We start from the raw sequence: 18920 nt of genomic DNA on the forward strand, positions 1-18920 counted from the left end.
AGCCTCCCCCAGCAATTGTTCACAGTCTGTCATCCAGTGAAATTAAAATAACTGTTCCCCCAAGGCCTCCTGCTTAATTCCCAAGATTCTTCAAGATTCACTTGGAACTGGGTAGAGGATGTAATGTGCAAAGTACCATGGTTCTGGCAGTTTGAAAGGGTTGAAACTGGGAATTCCCTCCACCTGGCCCTGCAAACATTTCTGTCTCTTCTGCTTCAAGATCCGAGTTCTTCTCCCGGGGACAGAAGTCTGGGTTGGGAAAGGAGGGAATTGCCACAATGTTCCCAGTGTCTGCACAGAAGTGTGGAACTGTTTGAAGCGATACAAAAGAGGCTTTAGGCAGGCTGAGGAGTGGTCACTGAGAGAACTGAGAAGGACAGCAAGCAAAGTATTTTTATAGGAGGAAGGATGCAGAAAAGCAAGAGGAGAGCAGTCATAAGTAGTGCTGTAAGTAATATAGTTCTACTGTGTTCTCTAAGTAAATAATCCTTTTTCCCAGCAGTTAAGTTTAGATTCAGGTGACTTCCCAAGAGAACTGGGGCATCTAGAACCGCTTCTACCAGAAACCATTATTCCCAAGTATAAGCTGTGCTGCTGCTCTTCTTTTTCTATACAGTGTAATTTTGATTGCCTATGTTGCTACATGTTCCTCTAGAGACCCTTGTGCCTAGAAATGTAACCACTCTGTGCTTCTATCTCAGTCCAAGTTATTGATTCTAGAAAACAAACAGCCATCAACTTCCCTTTTGGAGAAGCCACTGGAGACTTTTACTTGATCGTTTCACACAAATCCTGGCTCTGACTGAACTGTCCTCCTTTGCCTGACATAACTTCACTAAGAACTGCAGACTGTAGGCCAAACAGTGATAAGTGAATAGCCAGCTGTTTGTTCAGAGAAAGGAACTCTGACATTTTGTGCATTGCAAACACACAAGAGAATGTTGTCCAGGCAGTGGCATAGGCAAACCCCAATCTCTGCTATTCTATATACAAGACTGACATGTTTTAGACAGTGTAAAGAATAATGTGGAGTCTTTGTTTATGCCTTAAAATTAATCTATATCACAGAAATGTTGAAGTATTTGCTGTTCCTGTGACAGCTGGGCCCTGGCTAGAAGCGCTTGCCAGAAATGATGCTTCAGTTTCAGTGCAGTTGATGGGACTGAAGACAGACCAAAGTGATGTTCACAACTCAGAAATGCAGCTCTTGGCACTTTTACTCATGTTACTGGATAAACAACAGGCCTGTCTGTCATTAGGTCATATCTTTTGAAACGGCCTCGTGTTTTGGGGACTCATCATCATACGGTCAACTTGCACTGCTGTTCCTTCCCCATCTCTGGAACTCTCCTAGCCTTGCTGAGGTCAAGTCCTCTGAACAGCCTGATCCTGCTTCAGAACTAGCTGAACAGGGAGCTGTTAGAACAGGAACCAGACCAGAGGACCTACACAGGTCCCCTCTGATACCAGCTGTTACGTTTCTGTGAGTTACAAATGAATTCTGTCTTTGCATTTTTACTGATCCCATTTCCACGGTCCTTCAATTCTTGAACCATCAGGGTAGCTCTTAGGTAATGTCTTGCAGAAAGAGTGCTCTCATCTGGGGAAGGATTGAGAAGGATAAGCATATTTTCTAAAGAAGCAATCTTGTGACAGGTATCATCTGTTGGACGGACACTTTCATCAGTAACTTTCTGTAGGGTTCCACACAGATCGTGTTACACCTGAAAGAAAAGTTTCATTGTGAAAACCACAGGACAGGATTCCAGACAGACAAGTAGGGTCAGATGGCATGTCCAGCCTCAAGGGGGTTCCACTTGCCATCAACGATAGCAGTGTTGGGCGACAGCAAACATTGCATTGCACAAATGCTTCTTTCGCCCAGCAGTGCAAGCAGAATGCTTCTCCTTACTCTTGTCTCTTCCTTGATATATAAATATTGGCATTCCATTGCAACCAATGAGGGATTTTATTTTTTACGTTATAATATGAGCAAATTGCATAGCAGCAGGGATGTGCACTTTCTTTTGTAGCATCTGAAGAAACCAAGCCTGAAGGCAAGTTGAACAAACCCCAAATTATTTAGTAGGAAAAAAAAACATAGCTAGAGGGGCTGAGTTCAACACTGTTTAAATGAATAGTTGTTTCTTTTGTTCATTTGTTTCAATCAGTCCTTTTACAAATATAAAATGGAAAATATGAAGAAAAATTGGTAAAATAAATACCTTTAAGAGAAATTACCTGATTTTTCCATTCTGCACATATCACCAATCACACACTTGGGTATAAAAGTTCTGCAGCTAGGCAGAAAACATAAAATTTCATGATGATATTATTTGAAAAATAACTTTATAGAAAGCCATAAGTTATAAGTGACAGCAAATGCTCTTTAGAATAAGAAACCAGTAGTTTTCAATTAGTGTTAAATGAGAAATTATGTTATGTCAGCTGATATTAAATCAGTATAAATGTCTGGATTAGTACAAAATTATCTGATGTCTGCAAAAAAAATTTAATTTACTGAATTGATATTAATCAGGCTCATTAGCTTTAGTGTGGCAGCTGCCATCTTGGCTAATGAAGAAGGGACTGAACAGGGATTTCCACAGTCAAATTCATGGGCTTGGATTAACTGAAAGAATAGTCCCTCATCATGAGTATTGTAGCACATTATACATTTTTAACTGAAGTAGACCTTGTTTGTACATCAGCAAGGGAGGTGGGTTTCTGTCTGGGAAACAGGGCATTGCCATTTGTATTAATTATCCTGTGAGCACTGGACACGGAGGAGGTCAGACAGTAAACAGGATTTCAATGCTTTTGTAGCATTTCCTTTGTTGAGCCTGGTATTAGAAGTCATCATTTATTCTTCTGCTTAACCTGCTTCACAATGTCACTCGATGATTTCTATCAGGAGGAGCTCTTTAATAAATTAAACTTTTCTAATAGACGCTGCTTTAGCCAGCTTTTGAGTGTCTTGCCCATCCCTCAGATCCCATGTATGTGCTTTTGTTGATAGGACAGTTTGTCGAAATGAATTTCAGCAGCCATCGTGGCAGATATTCTTGAATTGTCAGCGCTTTGTTCTGCATGTGGCTCAGAAGGACATTGCTTCGTCATGGTATGAAAATGGAAAGTCATTTGAAGAGCTGCCTCTTTTTAATATAGTTTTTTTCATCAGTTTAAAGCTGACAGAAGCTGTCCTCAGCTGTTGCCCTCCTTTATAATCAGGAGTCTTTGAAACAGCAATTTAAAGGTGGTTTAAACAGTAATTTGCTGGGCTCTGTAAGGCTCACCCTGTGAGTATTGCCAGTGCTTTGCTGTTAGAGAAAGCATGGCTCTTATCCATATTAATTTTTGTCATGCACATATTTTTGGTCAGTCAGCAGAGCGCACACCTGAGAAGAAATGTGGTTGATTCAGGGATGTTTACAGAGCGTATACGTGGTGGGAGAGGGGAGGAAAGTTCAGATTTCTGCCTCAGTCCGCTATCCAGCTGCAGCCTCACATGGGCTGAGCATGAGGACAGCACTTTGAGTGCAAGAAGGATGCCTATAGCAGAGCCAGTGAGTTTCAAAGTCCCAGTAGCATTTTGTGTCAGATGGCTGATCTATATTTATTCTGCCAATGCAGTAACTGCCCCTGGAGAGCTTGCTCCACTCTTTACCTGACTCAAGACATATGGAAATATGACATCTGCTTACTGTAATAATACTTTCACAAATTTGATTGTGAATCTTGGAACCAGAGCTGAACATTTCATCGCAACAATTGAATCTTAATTCTGCTTTTCTCATGAGCAAAAGAATGCCCGGGGCTGTTATTTTCTCCCATATGATTGAAAAATGCTGGCTATATGAGCACCACATGGGAAGGAGGTGGCAGTGTTATTAAAAAGACCTATTTGCCATGGCATTTACCTCTGTGGCATAACAGCAGCTTATAAACAAAACACAGCATCCTGTGAGAAAGCCTATGAGAAATAATCCTTTCCGTGTTTGAAAGGGAAAACAAAAACGTGTAAAAATAAAATAATTTCGTCAAGGTTACTCATCAAGTAAAATTCAGGAATTCAAGATGGATTTTCATTCTTATACCTGCCTTAAATTCATCTGACATTAAAATCTATGGATTTTAACCCCAAGACTATACAGTTTGATCTGAAGAGAGTGATGTAAGATTTCCTTGATAAAAGCTTAACAAGTAATACCTTCTTGGTTAGGGGTTCATCAAAAGGGATTTTAGTTTATTCAGGAGTTTATTCAGACCTGGTCCCACAGCTGAACGTGTCTCAGCAGAGCTAAGATGGACTTGTAAACCTTGATGAAACTTAATGTCTACTTCCCAGCAACAAAAGAGCAACAAGCTGTCTGAAGTGGGAGATTAATTTCAGCAAGCCTCTGCAAACTAAGTCAGTCTAATTTCATGTAGGTCTATGCCTCACTTTCCTACTGTGCCTGCCCTCCAGCTCTTCTGTTTTCCATGGTAACTAGGCCAGCTGTCGACTAGGGAAATACCCTTGGGCAAATTTTCTCTTACTAATATCTTACAACGAGCTTTCCCTGGTACGTGAGCTTAACTTCAAATTCCCACTTCTCTTTTTACAAAGCCAATATTTGGTGGCAATAAAGCAGTGAAATGGAAGGAAGATCAGAACCAGAACAGTATTTAAAAAAGATAAATCTAAAGATATTTCCTTCTCTGCTCTGCTCTCCTACCTTTGCAAGATATACTATTACTATGTGTGAAAAATTAATAAAGACCAAGAAAAGAGGATGAAAAATAAAACCAGAGTGGAAGAAATAAAGCAGGCCTGAAAAGAAAGGGACGTGAAGATAGAAACATCCTTCTTTATAATGTAAATGCTTGTTCTTCTGCCACTGACAGGAATGAGCTGACAAGAACCATCTTTCATGGTCCCCTCTGTTTTAATTAGATTAAAACATGGTAGATACCATCTTGTTTGAAGAAGATTTCAGGGTAGCCTTATGCATATGGAGAGCTGTAGTCTGACAATACTTCTCCACTAAAAGTCAGAATCAGGAAAAGATGAAAAAATTGTTATTTGGACTCCAGAGACTCCCCTTTGAAAAGTCTGATTTTCTCTCTTCTACTCCCTGAAAACAAATGAATTTTGCTAGTTATTTTTGAAGTGTAAAGGACTGAATGCCTTCCTGACGACGCTCTGAGCTATGAAGGTTCTCTCAGAGTTGCTGTATTGACAGAGTCACACACGCACATGCACTGAGTTAACACGTTGCTGTGATCTGACGGTCTGATCCGTTCACCCTTTGTTGTTGTGCAGCGTTGAGATGCCACAAAATTGACAGCGAAAGAAGACTCGACATCTTACAGAAAGAATACTGTGTCAGATATGAGAGGACTACTGAAAGCAGCGTTTTGCAGTCTTGTAATTACGCTGAAGTACCATCATTGCTGAAACACTTGTAGCGGTACCTGCTGAGGCTCATTTTTCCTCACTATTCCTGTGTAGGCAGTGATCTGAATAAAGTTCCCTTTGTTAGATATCGGGAAAATAAGAAGCCAGGCTGCTAGCTAGAGCAGTGATGAAAGTAAAGATCCGGAAGAGACCGACATGTCAGAAAGTAATGTGGGATCAGTTCTTGTTGTATCTGTATTACCTGTGCTTAAAACACAATGGATCCACAGACAGGTTCTTCCAGAGAGGTAGAAAGGATGCTGCCTTGAAAGAAACATTGACTCCCCACGTATCTGAAATGTATCAAATCTCATACCTCCTTCCTCTGCTGTTGACATCTGAGCACTGAGATGTAAAAATCTGAGACTCTGCTTGAAAGATAACAGCTTTGAATGTAGATGTCGTTAAGCAAAGCAAATTCTTGCAACCAAGTGCAGAGCAAATAGGAAAATTAACAGCTCTGCAGAGCAAGTTCTTTTGAATGACACAATATTTGAAAAACAATGTCACTGTCTCATCCTATTTCCCACCCCCCCCCAAACCAAATCCTTCCTTCCCCATGACCAGAGCCATAAAAATAGTAATCTGAAAACTCTAGGATTATAAAGTACAGATCTGGCTCAGAATGTATGAATAAAATCTGGGACTGCTCCTCATATGAGCAGGCAAAGGCCTTAATGACCTTGTAGAAAGACAATTTTAGTTTTCTCCCTGAAGCTATTTCAGTATTAGTATATTAATGTCACAGTTTAACCCCAGATGGTAACCAAGCCCCACACAGCCACTCGCTCACTGTCCCCTGCGGTGGGATGAGGGAGAGAACTGGAGAAGAGACAAAACTCGTGTGTTGAGATAAAGGCAGTTTAAGAGGTAAAGCAAAATTCTCATGCCCAAGCAAAGCAAAACAAGGAATTCATTCCCCATGACCCATGGGCTGGCAGGGGTTCAGCCATCTCCAGGAGAGTAGGGCTCCATCACACATAATAGTGACTTAGGCAAACACCAGTGCTCCAGATGTCTCCCCCTTTTCTGCTTCTTCCCCAGGTTTATGTGCTGAGGGTGATGTCATATGATATGAGATATCCCTTTGGTCAGTTGTGGTCCAGCTGTGTCCCCTTCCAGCTTTTTGGGCAGCCCCAGCCCACTCACTGGTGAGGTGGGATGAGGAACAGAAAAGGCCTTGACTCTTCAAACCCTGCTCAGCAATATCTAAAACATCCCTGAATTATCAGCAGTTTCCAGCCCAAATCCAAAACACAGTCCCATACCAGCTACTGTGAAGAAAATGAACTCTACCCCAGCTAAAACCAACTCAATGAAAAAATAAAAACAATTAAAAAATCAAAACAAATGAAACAAAAAACAACAACAAAAAACAACCAAACAAACAAAAATGAGGGAAAAAAACAACCAAACAAAAACCCAAGCAAACAAAAAACCAAAATGAAGTTGAACAAAGTGAATTGCCCAGTGCAGAACCATACAGAATTAGTTCTGTATCATACATTTTGTTTTATAGTGTCGTGAGGGATTTTTTGTTCCAGCTGTGAAGCTAATGGGAACCACAGATGCTATCCAAAGCCCCTTTTGGTAGACACAAAGTACCCAAACAATAGGCAGATGAAGAAATGCATTTTCAGTTTCTCCTCAGTGTCTTGCTGCGATAACTGTGGCCTAAATGCAGAAGGAGCACAAAGCTTAGCAAGTGCATTGGCTCCAGTGGGCTCCTTCGGTCTGAATTAAATTTGTATTTTATTTATATGGTTTGAAAGTAGACTAGCTTAGCCACCTCCTGTATTCAATTAATTGCTGGCATGTTGGACAGCATCCCAATAAAGCCACTGGGTCTGCTTATTTTAGTGGTGATTATCCCATCTAATCCCATTCATTGCTAACTTCCAATGCAGTTACCCACTGGGAAGAACACAACAATTTCTGTTATGCCTGGAATGAATGGCACATTTTAGTTCCTGTGCATGAATTTACTCTAAGCTATTACAAGGATAGATTGTTGGGAGCTTTCAGGCTTACTGATTCTGGTGTAAGATACTGTGTGAAATTCTGAAAACAATGGAACATTTGTTTTGAGGAGAAAATCTGCCATTTTGGAAAAATTGCAGACAGGGACGTGCCCAGTCACGTGAAGAAAACGCTGGCAAAGATGAAACCAGACTTTTCAAAATTAGTGCCAGACTTGAGTGCCAAGTTTCTCATTGAATGCAAAATAATACTGTCCCATTGATAATCTTCATGCAGATATTAAATGCAATAACTCTGTTAAACAGCACTTTTTTTTAAAATTCTGAATACTCTTTTCAGAGGGGAGGTTTAATCATTCTCATTACTGAGGCAGTGGTACTTTTTCTACTAATAGTTGAAAACGGACTTACAATTTTAAGCTGGAGCTGAAGTCACTCTTGGTATTAATGTCACTTCAGGATGAAGAGTTTTATTTTCTGTAGCTTTGGATTGATGCTTTATTGGGATGGGATATTTGGTGGACCATGAATGGTCAGTCAGAGAGCACTGTTGTATACAGATGCTGTCAGAAACAACCACTACTTTTGTTATGTTGGTGTTGTGCTGCAGGTATTTTTTTTGTGTTTGTGATAGTATGTTAATAAATTTGGTCCTCTGCTGCTTGCAGATTCCACCCAATTTACAGACTGGAGCAGAAAAGGAGAGACAAATTGGAGAAGGCATGTTATAAGGATGATCATTTCTTGCTTAGTAGACTTTCGGCCAAGTAACATCCATATCTGGTGGTGGTACCTGTACACTACTATATTTTCCTATTAATTCTTGATACAGTTAATTTTCAAGTTTCATTTCGTTTCAGTTTCGTTTTCAAGCTTTCTTCTTGGGACAAAATCAGTTTTATCTGGAGTTCATTTTCTTAATGCAGAAGTGTGTGCAACCAACTATGTTATGTACCAAATAAAACATTTTTCTGCAAGACAACCTCAGCAGGGCTTGGCAACTTCCTTGCAGAGTGTAGCATAGCCTTTGTTTTCACTGATCTGCTGATTTTTTGTGAGTCAGCAGGACACGCATTCCACAGCTAAGGCATTCAGTGGGAGTGGGAGGAGCTGTGTTGATTGAATCTACTGCATCAAATTTGTCTGAAAGCAAATTTTGTTGCATTGTTCATAAAGATCTTTGAGTGAAGATTAGCAAATAATGGCAACGTTGTGTTTTTGCAGCCTAACCAGCAGGCTTTATAATAAGTCTGCAGCACTATTTTGTTGTCTAAGAGAGACCAAGGTGGTAGATGCCTGTTTTAAGTTATGTTATTATAAAAAAAAAATCAGAAAAACAAAAGCAAATTAATCACACGGTATGTTAAAACAAAATTTCACTTTAAGCAGAGGTATTTTCCATTCAAGGGTAATGCTTTGAAAAATGAGTCTATAAAAGCAGCTCTGTTATATGAGAAGCAGCATGTGGAACTGACTGCAGGTTTCTTATGTGAGAAATGTGAAGAGCCAAAAGTGGACAGGTGCTGCAAGTTATGGAACAGCTGCTGTTCTTCCATCCTGGAGACTGACTTGGTTAGAGAGATTCAGAGAAAATATTGTACCACACTTCACTCAGTTTGCTCAAGAAACATAAACTTTCACTCTCTTCTTGTTATAGAATAGAAAGAAAGATGAAGGATCAGCAGATTGGGCACAGTTTTGCTAGCCCTCTTGTACCTCTCCCTTTCTGTTGGCTTTGTACTTGGTGAAAGAAAGGGAGAGCAAATGAAGCTGTCTTCATCCTTCCAGTCAAGTTGATGATCTTGCACTGTGTTTCCCTAAAGTTATGGAAAATGCACAAGTCACTTGGGAGAACTGCAATATCCTTTCCATCTTTGTTGTATAGTAACTCTTCCGTCTAATTGACTTTGCTCCCCATTCTCCCCTGCAGATATGGTGTTGTTCTCGGTGTGCCAAGTGTTTTGTGCTTCTCAGTTGTTAGTTTGTCTTTATATCTGTTGTTTTGTTGACTGCCATGCCCCAGTAGGTCTACCCAGAATGATGCTGTTGTTTTCTGTTTTCTCCTTTCTGACTTACAGTACATAAATCACACCTTTCTAGAATTTGAGGTTGGTTTAAAAACGGGGGCGTTTTCCTGTATCTGGTTTTTGAAAGGAGGTTGACAGAGATAGCCTGTATGTTTCTCTTGGATAACAAAGGACTGTGAGAACAGAGCCACTGTAAAGCTTTCCAGCAAGCTTAGTTAAATTAAATTTTTCTGTCCAAGAATGGACAGTGTTGCACCAAGGCTGTGATGGAGGCTGGGAACAGAGATTAAATTGCAACAAGTGCAACAAGTATGAGTGGTCCTTTCAGTTCTCTGAAGCAATAACTGCCATCCTACAGACACGTTCCTTGGGGCTTCAACAAATTCAGTCATCCATCCTAGGCACTGGCAAAGAGACCAGAAAAGCCACAGTCATATTTGCCAGCTTGGCACTCTGCTGCTTTAGAGTTTGGCTGTGTCTAAAGAGACTGTGCCTGACCAGACCAGCTGACAAGTGATAAAGACTTGAAAAGACAGGTTCTGCAGACTTGGCTGTACTCTGCAGAGGAGTAAGGGGAGTTGCAGGGGATGGAGGATGAAAGGTACTTTTAGAACCTGGAAGTTGCTGGAGTTCAGTGTTTGTGCAAAACTTTCTATGATGATATCTCTATCAAAGGGATTATTCCCATTATCACTATCAGGGAAGTAAAAACCTTGTCCAGTGTGATCCTGGGGAGATAAAACTAGAAAACTAAGAAAGGTTTTATTTGCAACTACTAATTATTTGTAATTAATAGCAGCAGTTCCCTAATCATCCTTGTGACCAGGTGGAGTCATCTTCAGCTGCACATTTTTGTCATCTCTGTCATCCATGTGTCTGTGAATAACTTGCAGTGGGAGCTGCAAAGCCCAAATGCAATCCCACTGGCAAATCAGCCCTGTTACTTATTCTTCTGTTTAAGAATGCAAACAGTAAAATGTTTTCTTCAAGGAGTTGAAAATTAAATCAGTTATATGCTTCAGGCATGTGCCATAGCTCCATGGCACAACAAAGCACAAAGGACAGCTTAGGAATTTTGCAGGATGTTTAAGGATAATCAAGACAGATGGCAACCTCAGACATGGGAACTGTGCAGTGGTAGAGAAGTGTTCTTGTGTGCTGATCTTTGATATGAAGGGCTGTGGAGAACAATTTTTAAGCAATTATTGCCATAATGAGCAGCAGTCTTGCACTATTGTTTTCTCCTTCTGCGACTCGTCTTGCCTCCAGCTTAGCAAAACAGAAAACAAGCATAAAATATAACTTCAGAACAAAGCATATTGACTTCCTTGGTCCGGTTTTCAAAGACTGAGCAACAACAGGAAGTACCTCAGCCCTATAACCCTAAGGCACCTTCTTTTCATAGTCTGTCTCTGAATTCAAAACGCCTTAAGCAAAGAGTGCAGTGTGTGTGTGCTGGTAGGCACAGCTTTTGTGTAATGAATACCAAGCATCACTTGGAAGCATTAACTGGGGTCACTACTGACACCATGTGTAAATAACCCAGTCAAAGCGTGCCTCGCTCTCTCATGGCAGGTAGGTGCTAAACCTGCAATAATATACTGGAAACTCTGGCCTTTTCTTGGTTTGGTTTGGTTTTGCTGCAGCGTGGTTTAACAGGCTACCTGTGAGCTAATCTGTCCTGTCAGGCATCGCTCTCTGGTTCACCCTGCTCCCCTTTCTGAAGGAGACAAGGAACAGATGTTCAAGCAGCAGAGTTGTCTGAGCTGCCTCACTCTTTCATTTGTCTGCCAAATCCAACTCAGAGCAGGCTCTGTCAGCTTCCCTGTCTTCCAGCATCACAGAAGGAGAATGAGGCCAGCTCACCTGTTTTGCTCATTCCTTTCCCAATCTCATTCCTTTCCTTCCTTTTTTTTTCCTCCTTTTTTTTTTTTTCTTAATTTCCTTTTTCTCTATAGCTGCTGGGTTTAGCCCTGTTTCTCCTTCTCTGACACAGCAGCCAACCCAGCCTGATTCAGTCCCAACTTCCCTTCTTCCCTGTGGCAAAAATCTCTCCAGCACACTTGTGTTTCTACACCCAGAAAAACACACACTCTTCTGCAGCTGTGAGTGCCAGAAAATGGGATTGGAGCCACCTTGCAGGATGGAGCAGATGCACGCAGAAAGGAGGAGAAGCAGCTGCTTGCAGAAGTTGGGGGGCATCTTTCAGGGCACTCCAGTATTTGACTTGGACCCTCTGACTGCTGCTAGGCACAGGCAGTCTAGTTTGCTTCCTTTCTAAATTTTAGGTCATCTTCCTTCTGTGCTATTCACAAGAGTGACCTTTGGACAGTGTCTGAATTTCCCCGGCCTTGCTGAGAATGAGGGTGTTTGTCCCAAATGGGAGAACCCTGAAGAGTAAGGAAGCCTCCCTGTTTTTAGGAGCAAGATCCTCTGTCTAGGCCTGGCATAAAACCAGACTTTTATATTTAGTTCTGTCTTGCAGAATCCTGTGAAAATTGTCAGGAAAAAAACCAACCTTTTTGGCTTCTTCACTGGCAGCCTTGAGTTTTAAATCATTCCAATTTTGTCTTCCTCTGTCACAGCTAAGCATCCTGTTCTAACTTGAAAATTTCATTACTGTCTTGAGCATTTCTCCACCCTGCAATCTCAGAAGCTACAGCCTGTCCTATGCCCACTGAGTTCTCACACTGGCAGGGTGAAGATGTGCTCGCCAGGAAACTGGGAAGACAGAATTACAGCAACATATGTGTTCATTTGTTGAATAAACATTTTAGCAAACCCTACAATGAGTCATCACATTAAAAGCTGTCCTTTGTATCCTCCTTGGGACTGTTTTTATAAAAAGAATATAAAAGTCAGACCCAGTCAATTCAAATCAATTTGCAAATTAAGGTCTGCAGGCTTTTAGAAGCACACCTACCTCAGTGGGCAGGGAGAAGGCAGCTGTGCTGCCTGTGCCACAGTCCCTCATGGGGCTGCTGGGGAAGCACATGTGCTGTCAAAAGGTGACATGTGTGTTCAGGCTGTGGAGTGTGTGTTGGGCACGGAAATGGATTTTACCAGTGAGATCATGATGACTGCCTCAATTTTCCCCCTGGACTGGGCTCAAAAATCACATGTGAGAGGATTCAGACTCCATATGTCCTCTGTCCTCATGTACACCTTATGTGTAAGCTCTCTGAATCTGGCCTGCAATCTTAGGTAGGAAAGAAATTTTTATATCATATGTGTGTATACAAGCTTATTTCCTGTGAATGCTCAGCCATAAGAATAATCAAAAGTGGGTCTTTTAAGTTGATCTGAGTTATGCAGGGAGTAGCTCTGTTTAAAATAGTAAACCATTTAAAACAGTAAACCATTCTGGTTTGCTGTTTTGCTTCCTGTATGTGAAATCCTAAGCCTTTCATTTTAGGGAGGGAAAAAAGCTGGTTTAATATTCTCTATATGTGAGAGGATTAAAGGGACATCTCTAACATGAAAAAGTAGCCTTTCTGGATTCCCTAAATATGTACTGTTAAAAATGGAGTATTTGAACAAATATGATTTAGATGTTCAGAAGCTGATTCCAGTGCAAGCCTAAGTGCAGACAGAAGGTTCTGCACCAACACATCACAGTGATCTTGTCTTTTCTTAAATGCACTTGTCTTTTCAGGGCAAAACTGAACAAGCTCATTCTGCCTGTGTGCCAAGAGAAATACAGGCTGTTTAGCTGGACTGAGGCTGAGCTGGGCTTTGCTGTGGTACACTAAAATTCCCATATGAGAGTTTGAACTGCACCAGTGATGCTTTTGTTTAAAAAGATAATCATCAGGCCTCTTCCTGATTTGCTGCTGAAGTGGACAGAGTATGTTTTTGTTTTGAATCACCTTGTTTGCCTACAGCTGAGCTAAAAGGCCACTGCAGAGTGTGATTCAGTACCCTAAACATTGGCTATTTTAGCCAGCATAGGGAATCTGAAACATCTGCATGGGATGCATACATGAGATATTCCCTCTAGTGGACCCATACGCTTCTAAGGCAGCAGCAGGAGGCCAAGTAGGATATCCTGAGATATCTAAAATGGCATGAACTATCTACATTTAAGCAAATGAATCCCATCCTGTTTAAGCTGGGACTTACTCGCACTGAAAAAGGAAAGAATTTGTTTATCCACTGCCATATATCCACTGTGTGTCCTCTCAGCCTTCTTCCGTTTGTGAAGGGCTCAGGAAAAGAATAAAACTACCTCTGTGTGCTGGAGTTTGCCTTCCAACAGGCATTGCAATGACAACTTGTATTTTTTTCTGATCCAAAAAGTAATTATTTGTTTTTACTAGTCTACAGGAAAAAAAAAGTAATTTCAGACTCCTCCAGAGAGTGCTGATGATAAACTTCTCATATCGCTTCCCTTTCATGTCCAGGCATTTCTGATGGAAACACCACACATTCTTTTTAAGATTTTCAAGTCCTTAGAAGTTCAGAGGTTTTGTATAGCTGCAAAGGCTTTTCAGAAACCAGTAGGTGATATTGTTCTGCATTGAATTATATAGGAAAAGGGGACCTAGAAGAATCGTTGCCTTATAAAAGATGACAAGAATCCCTCATCACCAAAAGAGGCCTGTGCTGCAGTAGCAACATTGTAATGCCTTGTATATGATTTCAAAGGGGTTGAAGTGTATATAGGAATTATGGTTTTTTACCTATAAATATCAGTGCTTTATATTATATCTTATTCTTGCTTTTTGTTATGTGATATATTCTTATGTGATGTGCCTTGAAAGTCAACAGCTTCTCTGATTTTCTGTCCTGTGAAAACTAGCATTATTTGTTAGGTTTGAGTAGCCTCATCAGGTAAGGGAAACTGCACTGAGATTGAGACATTTTTAAGGAATTTGAGGTTTGAGATGTTCTTAAGGATGAAGTTGGGGGGGGGGGAAGTTCATACAAAAGCAAAGAGCAGTTTATCAGTCCTTCAGGCAAAGGGAAATCCCAGGTGATGGGCAGGATGTTAGTAGCAATACAGAGCTGGTGATTCCGTCTACACTTACAAAAATAAATCAAATAGTGTACAAAACCTCTGGTCCTCATAAGGAAAAAACTTCCCAGTGATTAATTCAATTAACTAAAAAAAAAACCTCTAAAGCCATAGCTTTCCTGACCCAAATAAATGTCTAATTAGAGAAGACTGCATGGTGAATATGATTTTTAAAAGTATGTTTTTGGTTTTATTTCTGACTTTTATGTTGGCAGTAATTCCTGTTCCAAAGCTTTTATAGACTTCAGTAGAACTAAAAGCTGAGTTTTTGCTTTAGACCAACACCAGCAAAGAAAGGAATAAAATGGGCTCATTTCACTCTTTTTAGCCATTTAGCCAATTTCAGAAATGTCTCCTCATCTTTAAATAGTGAAAATTTCTAGAACTGATGGTACATCTGAGACTAAAACAGACTTTAAATGCACCTCACAGCTGAAAGATGTGCTTGCTTGTGTAAATGTACTTGTAGGAGGAAAAAAAAGAATAGATTTGTTACAACCTGCCCAGCAAGGTAGAAGTAACTTTTGCTTTTCCTAATAAATCCCTTGCAGTGAATTTAAATAAATTGATACTAGATGATCAGTGTTTACAGATATAGATAAATATGATTTATTTTTAGAACAACGTCGTTGCAAAGGAAAACAGGTATGTAGCCATTTTGGTTGTTATAATATATAGTAATATAGCAATAAAAAAGCTTAAAGATGTCACCCAAGAAAAGGTGTAAGGGAAAGGGGAGAGAAAAAGAGAATGACAGTTACACAAAGAAAGAGAAAAAGTGTGTGTTTATAGTCAGAACTCAGAGATCTTTGCCATACTTGGTTGTAGTTGCTGTTTGCTGGTGTGGGAGTGGTGGGGCGAAATAAGCCCATGGAACATAAAGTCCAGTGGCTTCAATCCCCTGGCAGGAGGCTTGCACAGCTCACTAAAGGACACATGTTTTAAGGCAGTTAAAAAAGTCCCAATTCCTGACAAGATGTAGGGGTATATGTTTAAGACTGGACTTCAAAAATACAACTTCTTTTCGCTTTGTAAACTTTTCTTGCAGAAATAAGAAGCACTACAGGCTCTGCACTGTGTATGGCAACAAGAAATGGCAGGTTCCTATTTATTTAACACTCTTGGATCTCATTAGTTATGAAGTGGGACTTGAGTGCTGCCTAAAAATAAACATTTTTTTTCTTTCTCTGCTGCCCAAAGTTGCCAAACATAGATTAGTCTGGAGCCCATTTATTGTTCCTGCTAGAAGTGATATAAAATAAAAATCAGTTTTTGATACACAGGTTTTTTTTCCTCTCTTTCGTTCAGGCTGTTGAAGAATGCACAGAATGAAGTTCATTTCAAAATCTGGTATAAGAAACTACTGGCTGCTCTCCAATTCTGTGCTGGACAAACCCTGAACAATGAGTTTTCTAAGGAAGAAAAACTCATTGGAATTCTGGAAGACATTGCCATAAAAGTGAAAGCTGCCAGTGACCCTAAAAGAAAGGTTTGTTAAAAATTATTGCCCCTTCCATCTAAATTTCTTCAGGTAATTTTTCTGAAGTGACACCTGTTTCCTTTAACGCCCTTTACATAAACAAACCAAATTTGACTAAACTTTGTAAAATTTTTTGCTGCTCTTAAAACAAGTAAAACATAGATATTTAATAGGACAACTCTCATCACTATTATTATTGACATTAGCAGATCTTGTAAGTCATTCAAATTCCTTCATCAGTGGTTGCTTAACAAGACTTGGAGGTGTACAGAAGTAATGGCAACCAAGCTGACTAACATTTTACTGAGGGATGAATGCTCCCATTCACCACCTCATCCCAAAATATTTGACTCCTGTCAAGCTGCAGTATTTCTTGAAAGCTTTGCTAAGAGTTGTTCTTGACAGGATGGACACATTGTCATTTCTTAACAAAGGCAGCCAGAGTGGAATGTACTTAATATCTCAAATGTAACATTTAGCGACGAATATTGAACTCATATCTGCAGAGATACATTCGTGGCAGTAGAAGCTTGCAGTTGTCTTCTCCAGCAATTGCAGCTTTTATATTGCATCAGTACATTTTCAGTTCAAAACTGTTAATTTTCCAAGACAACTGTTGTTACTTACCTGATGTGTAAAACTGCTTCTTGCTGAAATCTCAGCAAGGCAGAGAAGGAAACCAAATAAAAATATACTTGCCACTGCTGGTTGTCGTGAAAGATACCATGAATCTTTTTGCCTTGTTAAGGATTCAAAGATTTTCAAAGGATTTTTCAGAAAACTCTCAGTGTTTCGCTGCCTGAGAACAGCAAAGCAAACAAGGAAGTAAAAAGACAAAAATATTTGCAAAAGGAAGATCCACGTAAAGAAAAAGAAATAGTAGTAGTACATTATACATTACTGATGCATAATTCAGATTTAAGTCTTTAATCTCGAGGCTGCAGTTACTGTGATACTGAGAAGTACTCAAACCCTGCAGTTAACACACAGAGTTAGGCAAAGGAGAGCACACCGTTGAGACAACTAGCAATAGATTGTGAAGTTCTTGGGCAAGGCAGAAAAAACCACGAGATGCAGCAGAGCAATGGAAGGCTAATTAGCTGCTAACGAAGGTCATTGAATCACAGAACGGTTTGGTTGGAAGGGACCTTAAAGATCATCTCCTTCTAACCCCCCTGCCATGGGCAGGGACACCTTTCACTAGACTAGATTGGTCAAAGCCCCATCCAACCTGGTCTCCCAGGAATTCTTCTGGAGTACGGAATGGGGGAAAACCCAGACTGGATTTTAAAAAAATAAAAAAATTAAAAAAAAATTAAAAAAAAATGAAGGGTTGGACTTGATGATCTCAGAGGTCCTTTCCAACACAGCTGATTCTATGATGGGGCACCCACAGCTTCTCTGGGCAATCTGTTCCAGTGCCTCACCACCCTCACAGTAAAGAATTTCTTCCCAATATCTAATCTAAATCTACCCTCTTTCAGTTTGAAACCATTTCCACTTGCCCTGTCACTAGATGCTCTTGTAAATAGTCTCTCTCCACCTAAACCTACAGGTCACCATGAGCTCGTTATGCTTCTAGGCTGAGAAAGCATGAATGTGGAGTAAAATCACAGTTCTTATTTTTAAGAACTGCATGTCAGTGTGACCTCATTAGCTGTTACAAGGTCACAGGGATGCTCCTGGCTCTGGAAATTGTACTGCTTGTTTAAAATACAGCAAGACAGTCAACAGTTTAAAAACTGGTGCTGTGTTCTTTTGTGTTGCCATAATGTTTCACCTGTTGCAGGAGGTGTTAGAGGTGGAACTGGGCAGACTTCAGCAGTTCTTCCAGGAGGTAAAGGTTTGTCGGCTTCCCCTGAATCCTGCGCTTGTTGTCCAAGGCATAGAGGCAGATGTAAGTCTACCTTGTGTGATGGATTGCATTTTTAATTTTATTTTTTAGTATAAAGGGGAGAGGCAGGGAGTGCCTGCATTGACTGGGAAGTGATGTTACTGAGATTAAGCATAAATCATCTGGTAAACTGACATCAGCCTAATCCTTTTTAAACTGGAGGCTTTTGTTCAAGACAGAGGTAAAGGGGCTGGTGGGGTTGGTGCTGCAAGTATATCACACATTGCACAGAAATGGCACCAGAGGTTTCAAACTCTGAGCAGCCCATTCCCAGCTCAGACTCCAAATGGGGAAAAGGGAATATATTACAATGACTGTACAAATAAATACCATATCACATTATACATATGATCACAAACTATCTCTACCATGACATATGTATTTACAATGGATCAGATCTCTTCTCTCCTCCAAATAAAAGTCCAGGAGGGAAAGAAGGACAGATCCCTTCCAGTCCTTAAACAGCAGCATCTTCTGAGGCAGCAGGTTTCTTCTTCTCATGCATGCAGCAGCTGATAGCTGGCTTTCTGCCAGCATCCACGAGGGAGGTATTCAAGCTCCCCCGGCCCCATCGCCTCACAACCGAGGGGTCTTCCGTGGACTTCGTAACCCCAGACAAGGTCGTTTCACCACGTCATATCACGAAGACACAGGGGGGTCTTCGTGACGGTCTGGTATCTCCAGGAGATTCAAGCTCCTTGCAGAGCCTCTGTGCCCTGTCTCTCAGGCTGCCACCGTGGCAGCAGTGCAAGGGGGGAGAGCCAAGGTCAACTCCCCCCGCATTCCATCTGGCCGTCCCGATCCAGCTGCGGGACGCTCCGAGCTTCTCAGCTCCTCTCTCTCCGGTGCTGCATGTCTAAAACTGCTCTCCAAAATAGGAGTCCATGTCCCTCTTCTCCAAGAGGGATCTCAAGGGAGTTTTGGGGGAGTGTGGTACAGTCTTACCCCCAAGAACTCTGTAGCTCTCAGTTGCTGGCTCTCCTTTCCTCGGCTCTCCTTCCAGGAGTCTCCTCTGCAGTGCTGCATGTTGCTTCTGCTGCTTCTTCAGTTCAGGTTCTTATCTCTGGCTCTCTGCCACCGTTT

At 40.9% G+C, this 18920-nt stretch overlaps 1 protein-coding gene across 1 annotated transcript in view; it reads left to right on the forward strand.

The window, feature by feature from the left end:
• Positions 1-18920, forward strand: part of PIK3C2G (phosphatidylinositol-4-phosphate 3-kinase catalytic subunit type 2 gamma) — a 205679-nt gene that overhangs the window by 109289 nt on the left and 77470 nt on the right. Inside the window, exons 19-20 of the mRNA XM_039379280.1 lie at positions 15772-15952; positions 17733-17840. Of these exons, the coding sequence (XP_039235214.1) occupies positions 15772-15952; positions 17733-17840 (289 nt within the window). The remainder of the gene's footprint in view (positions 1-15771; positions 15953-17732; positions 17841-18920) is intronic.

This window comes from Pipra filicauda, unplaced genomic scaffold, assembly GCF_003945595.2.
Source record: "Pipra filicauda isolate LSUMZ 115617 unplaced genomic scaffold, ASM394559v2 scaffold104_size2351352_pilon, whole genome shotgun sequence".
NCBI lineage: Eukaryota > Metazoa > Chordata > Aves > Passeriformes > Pipridae > Pipra > Pipra filicauda.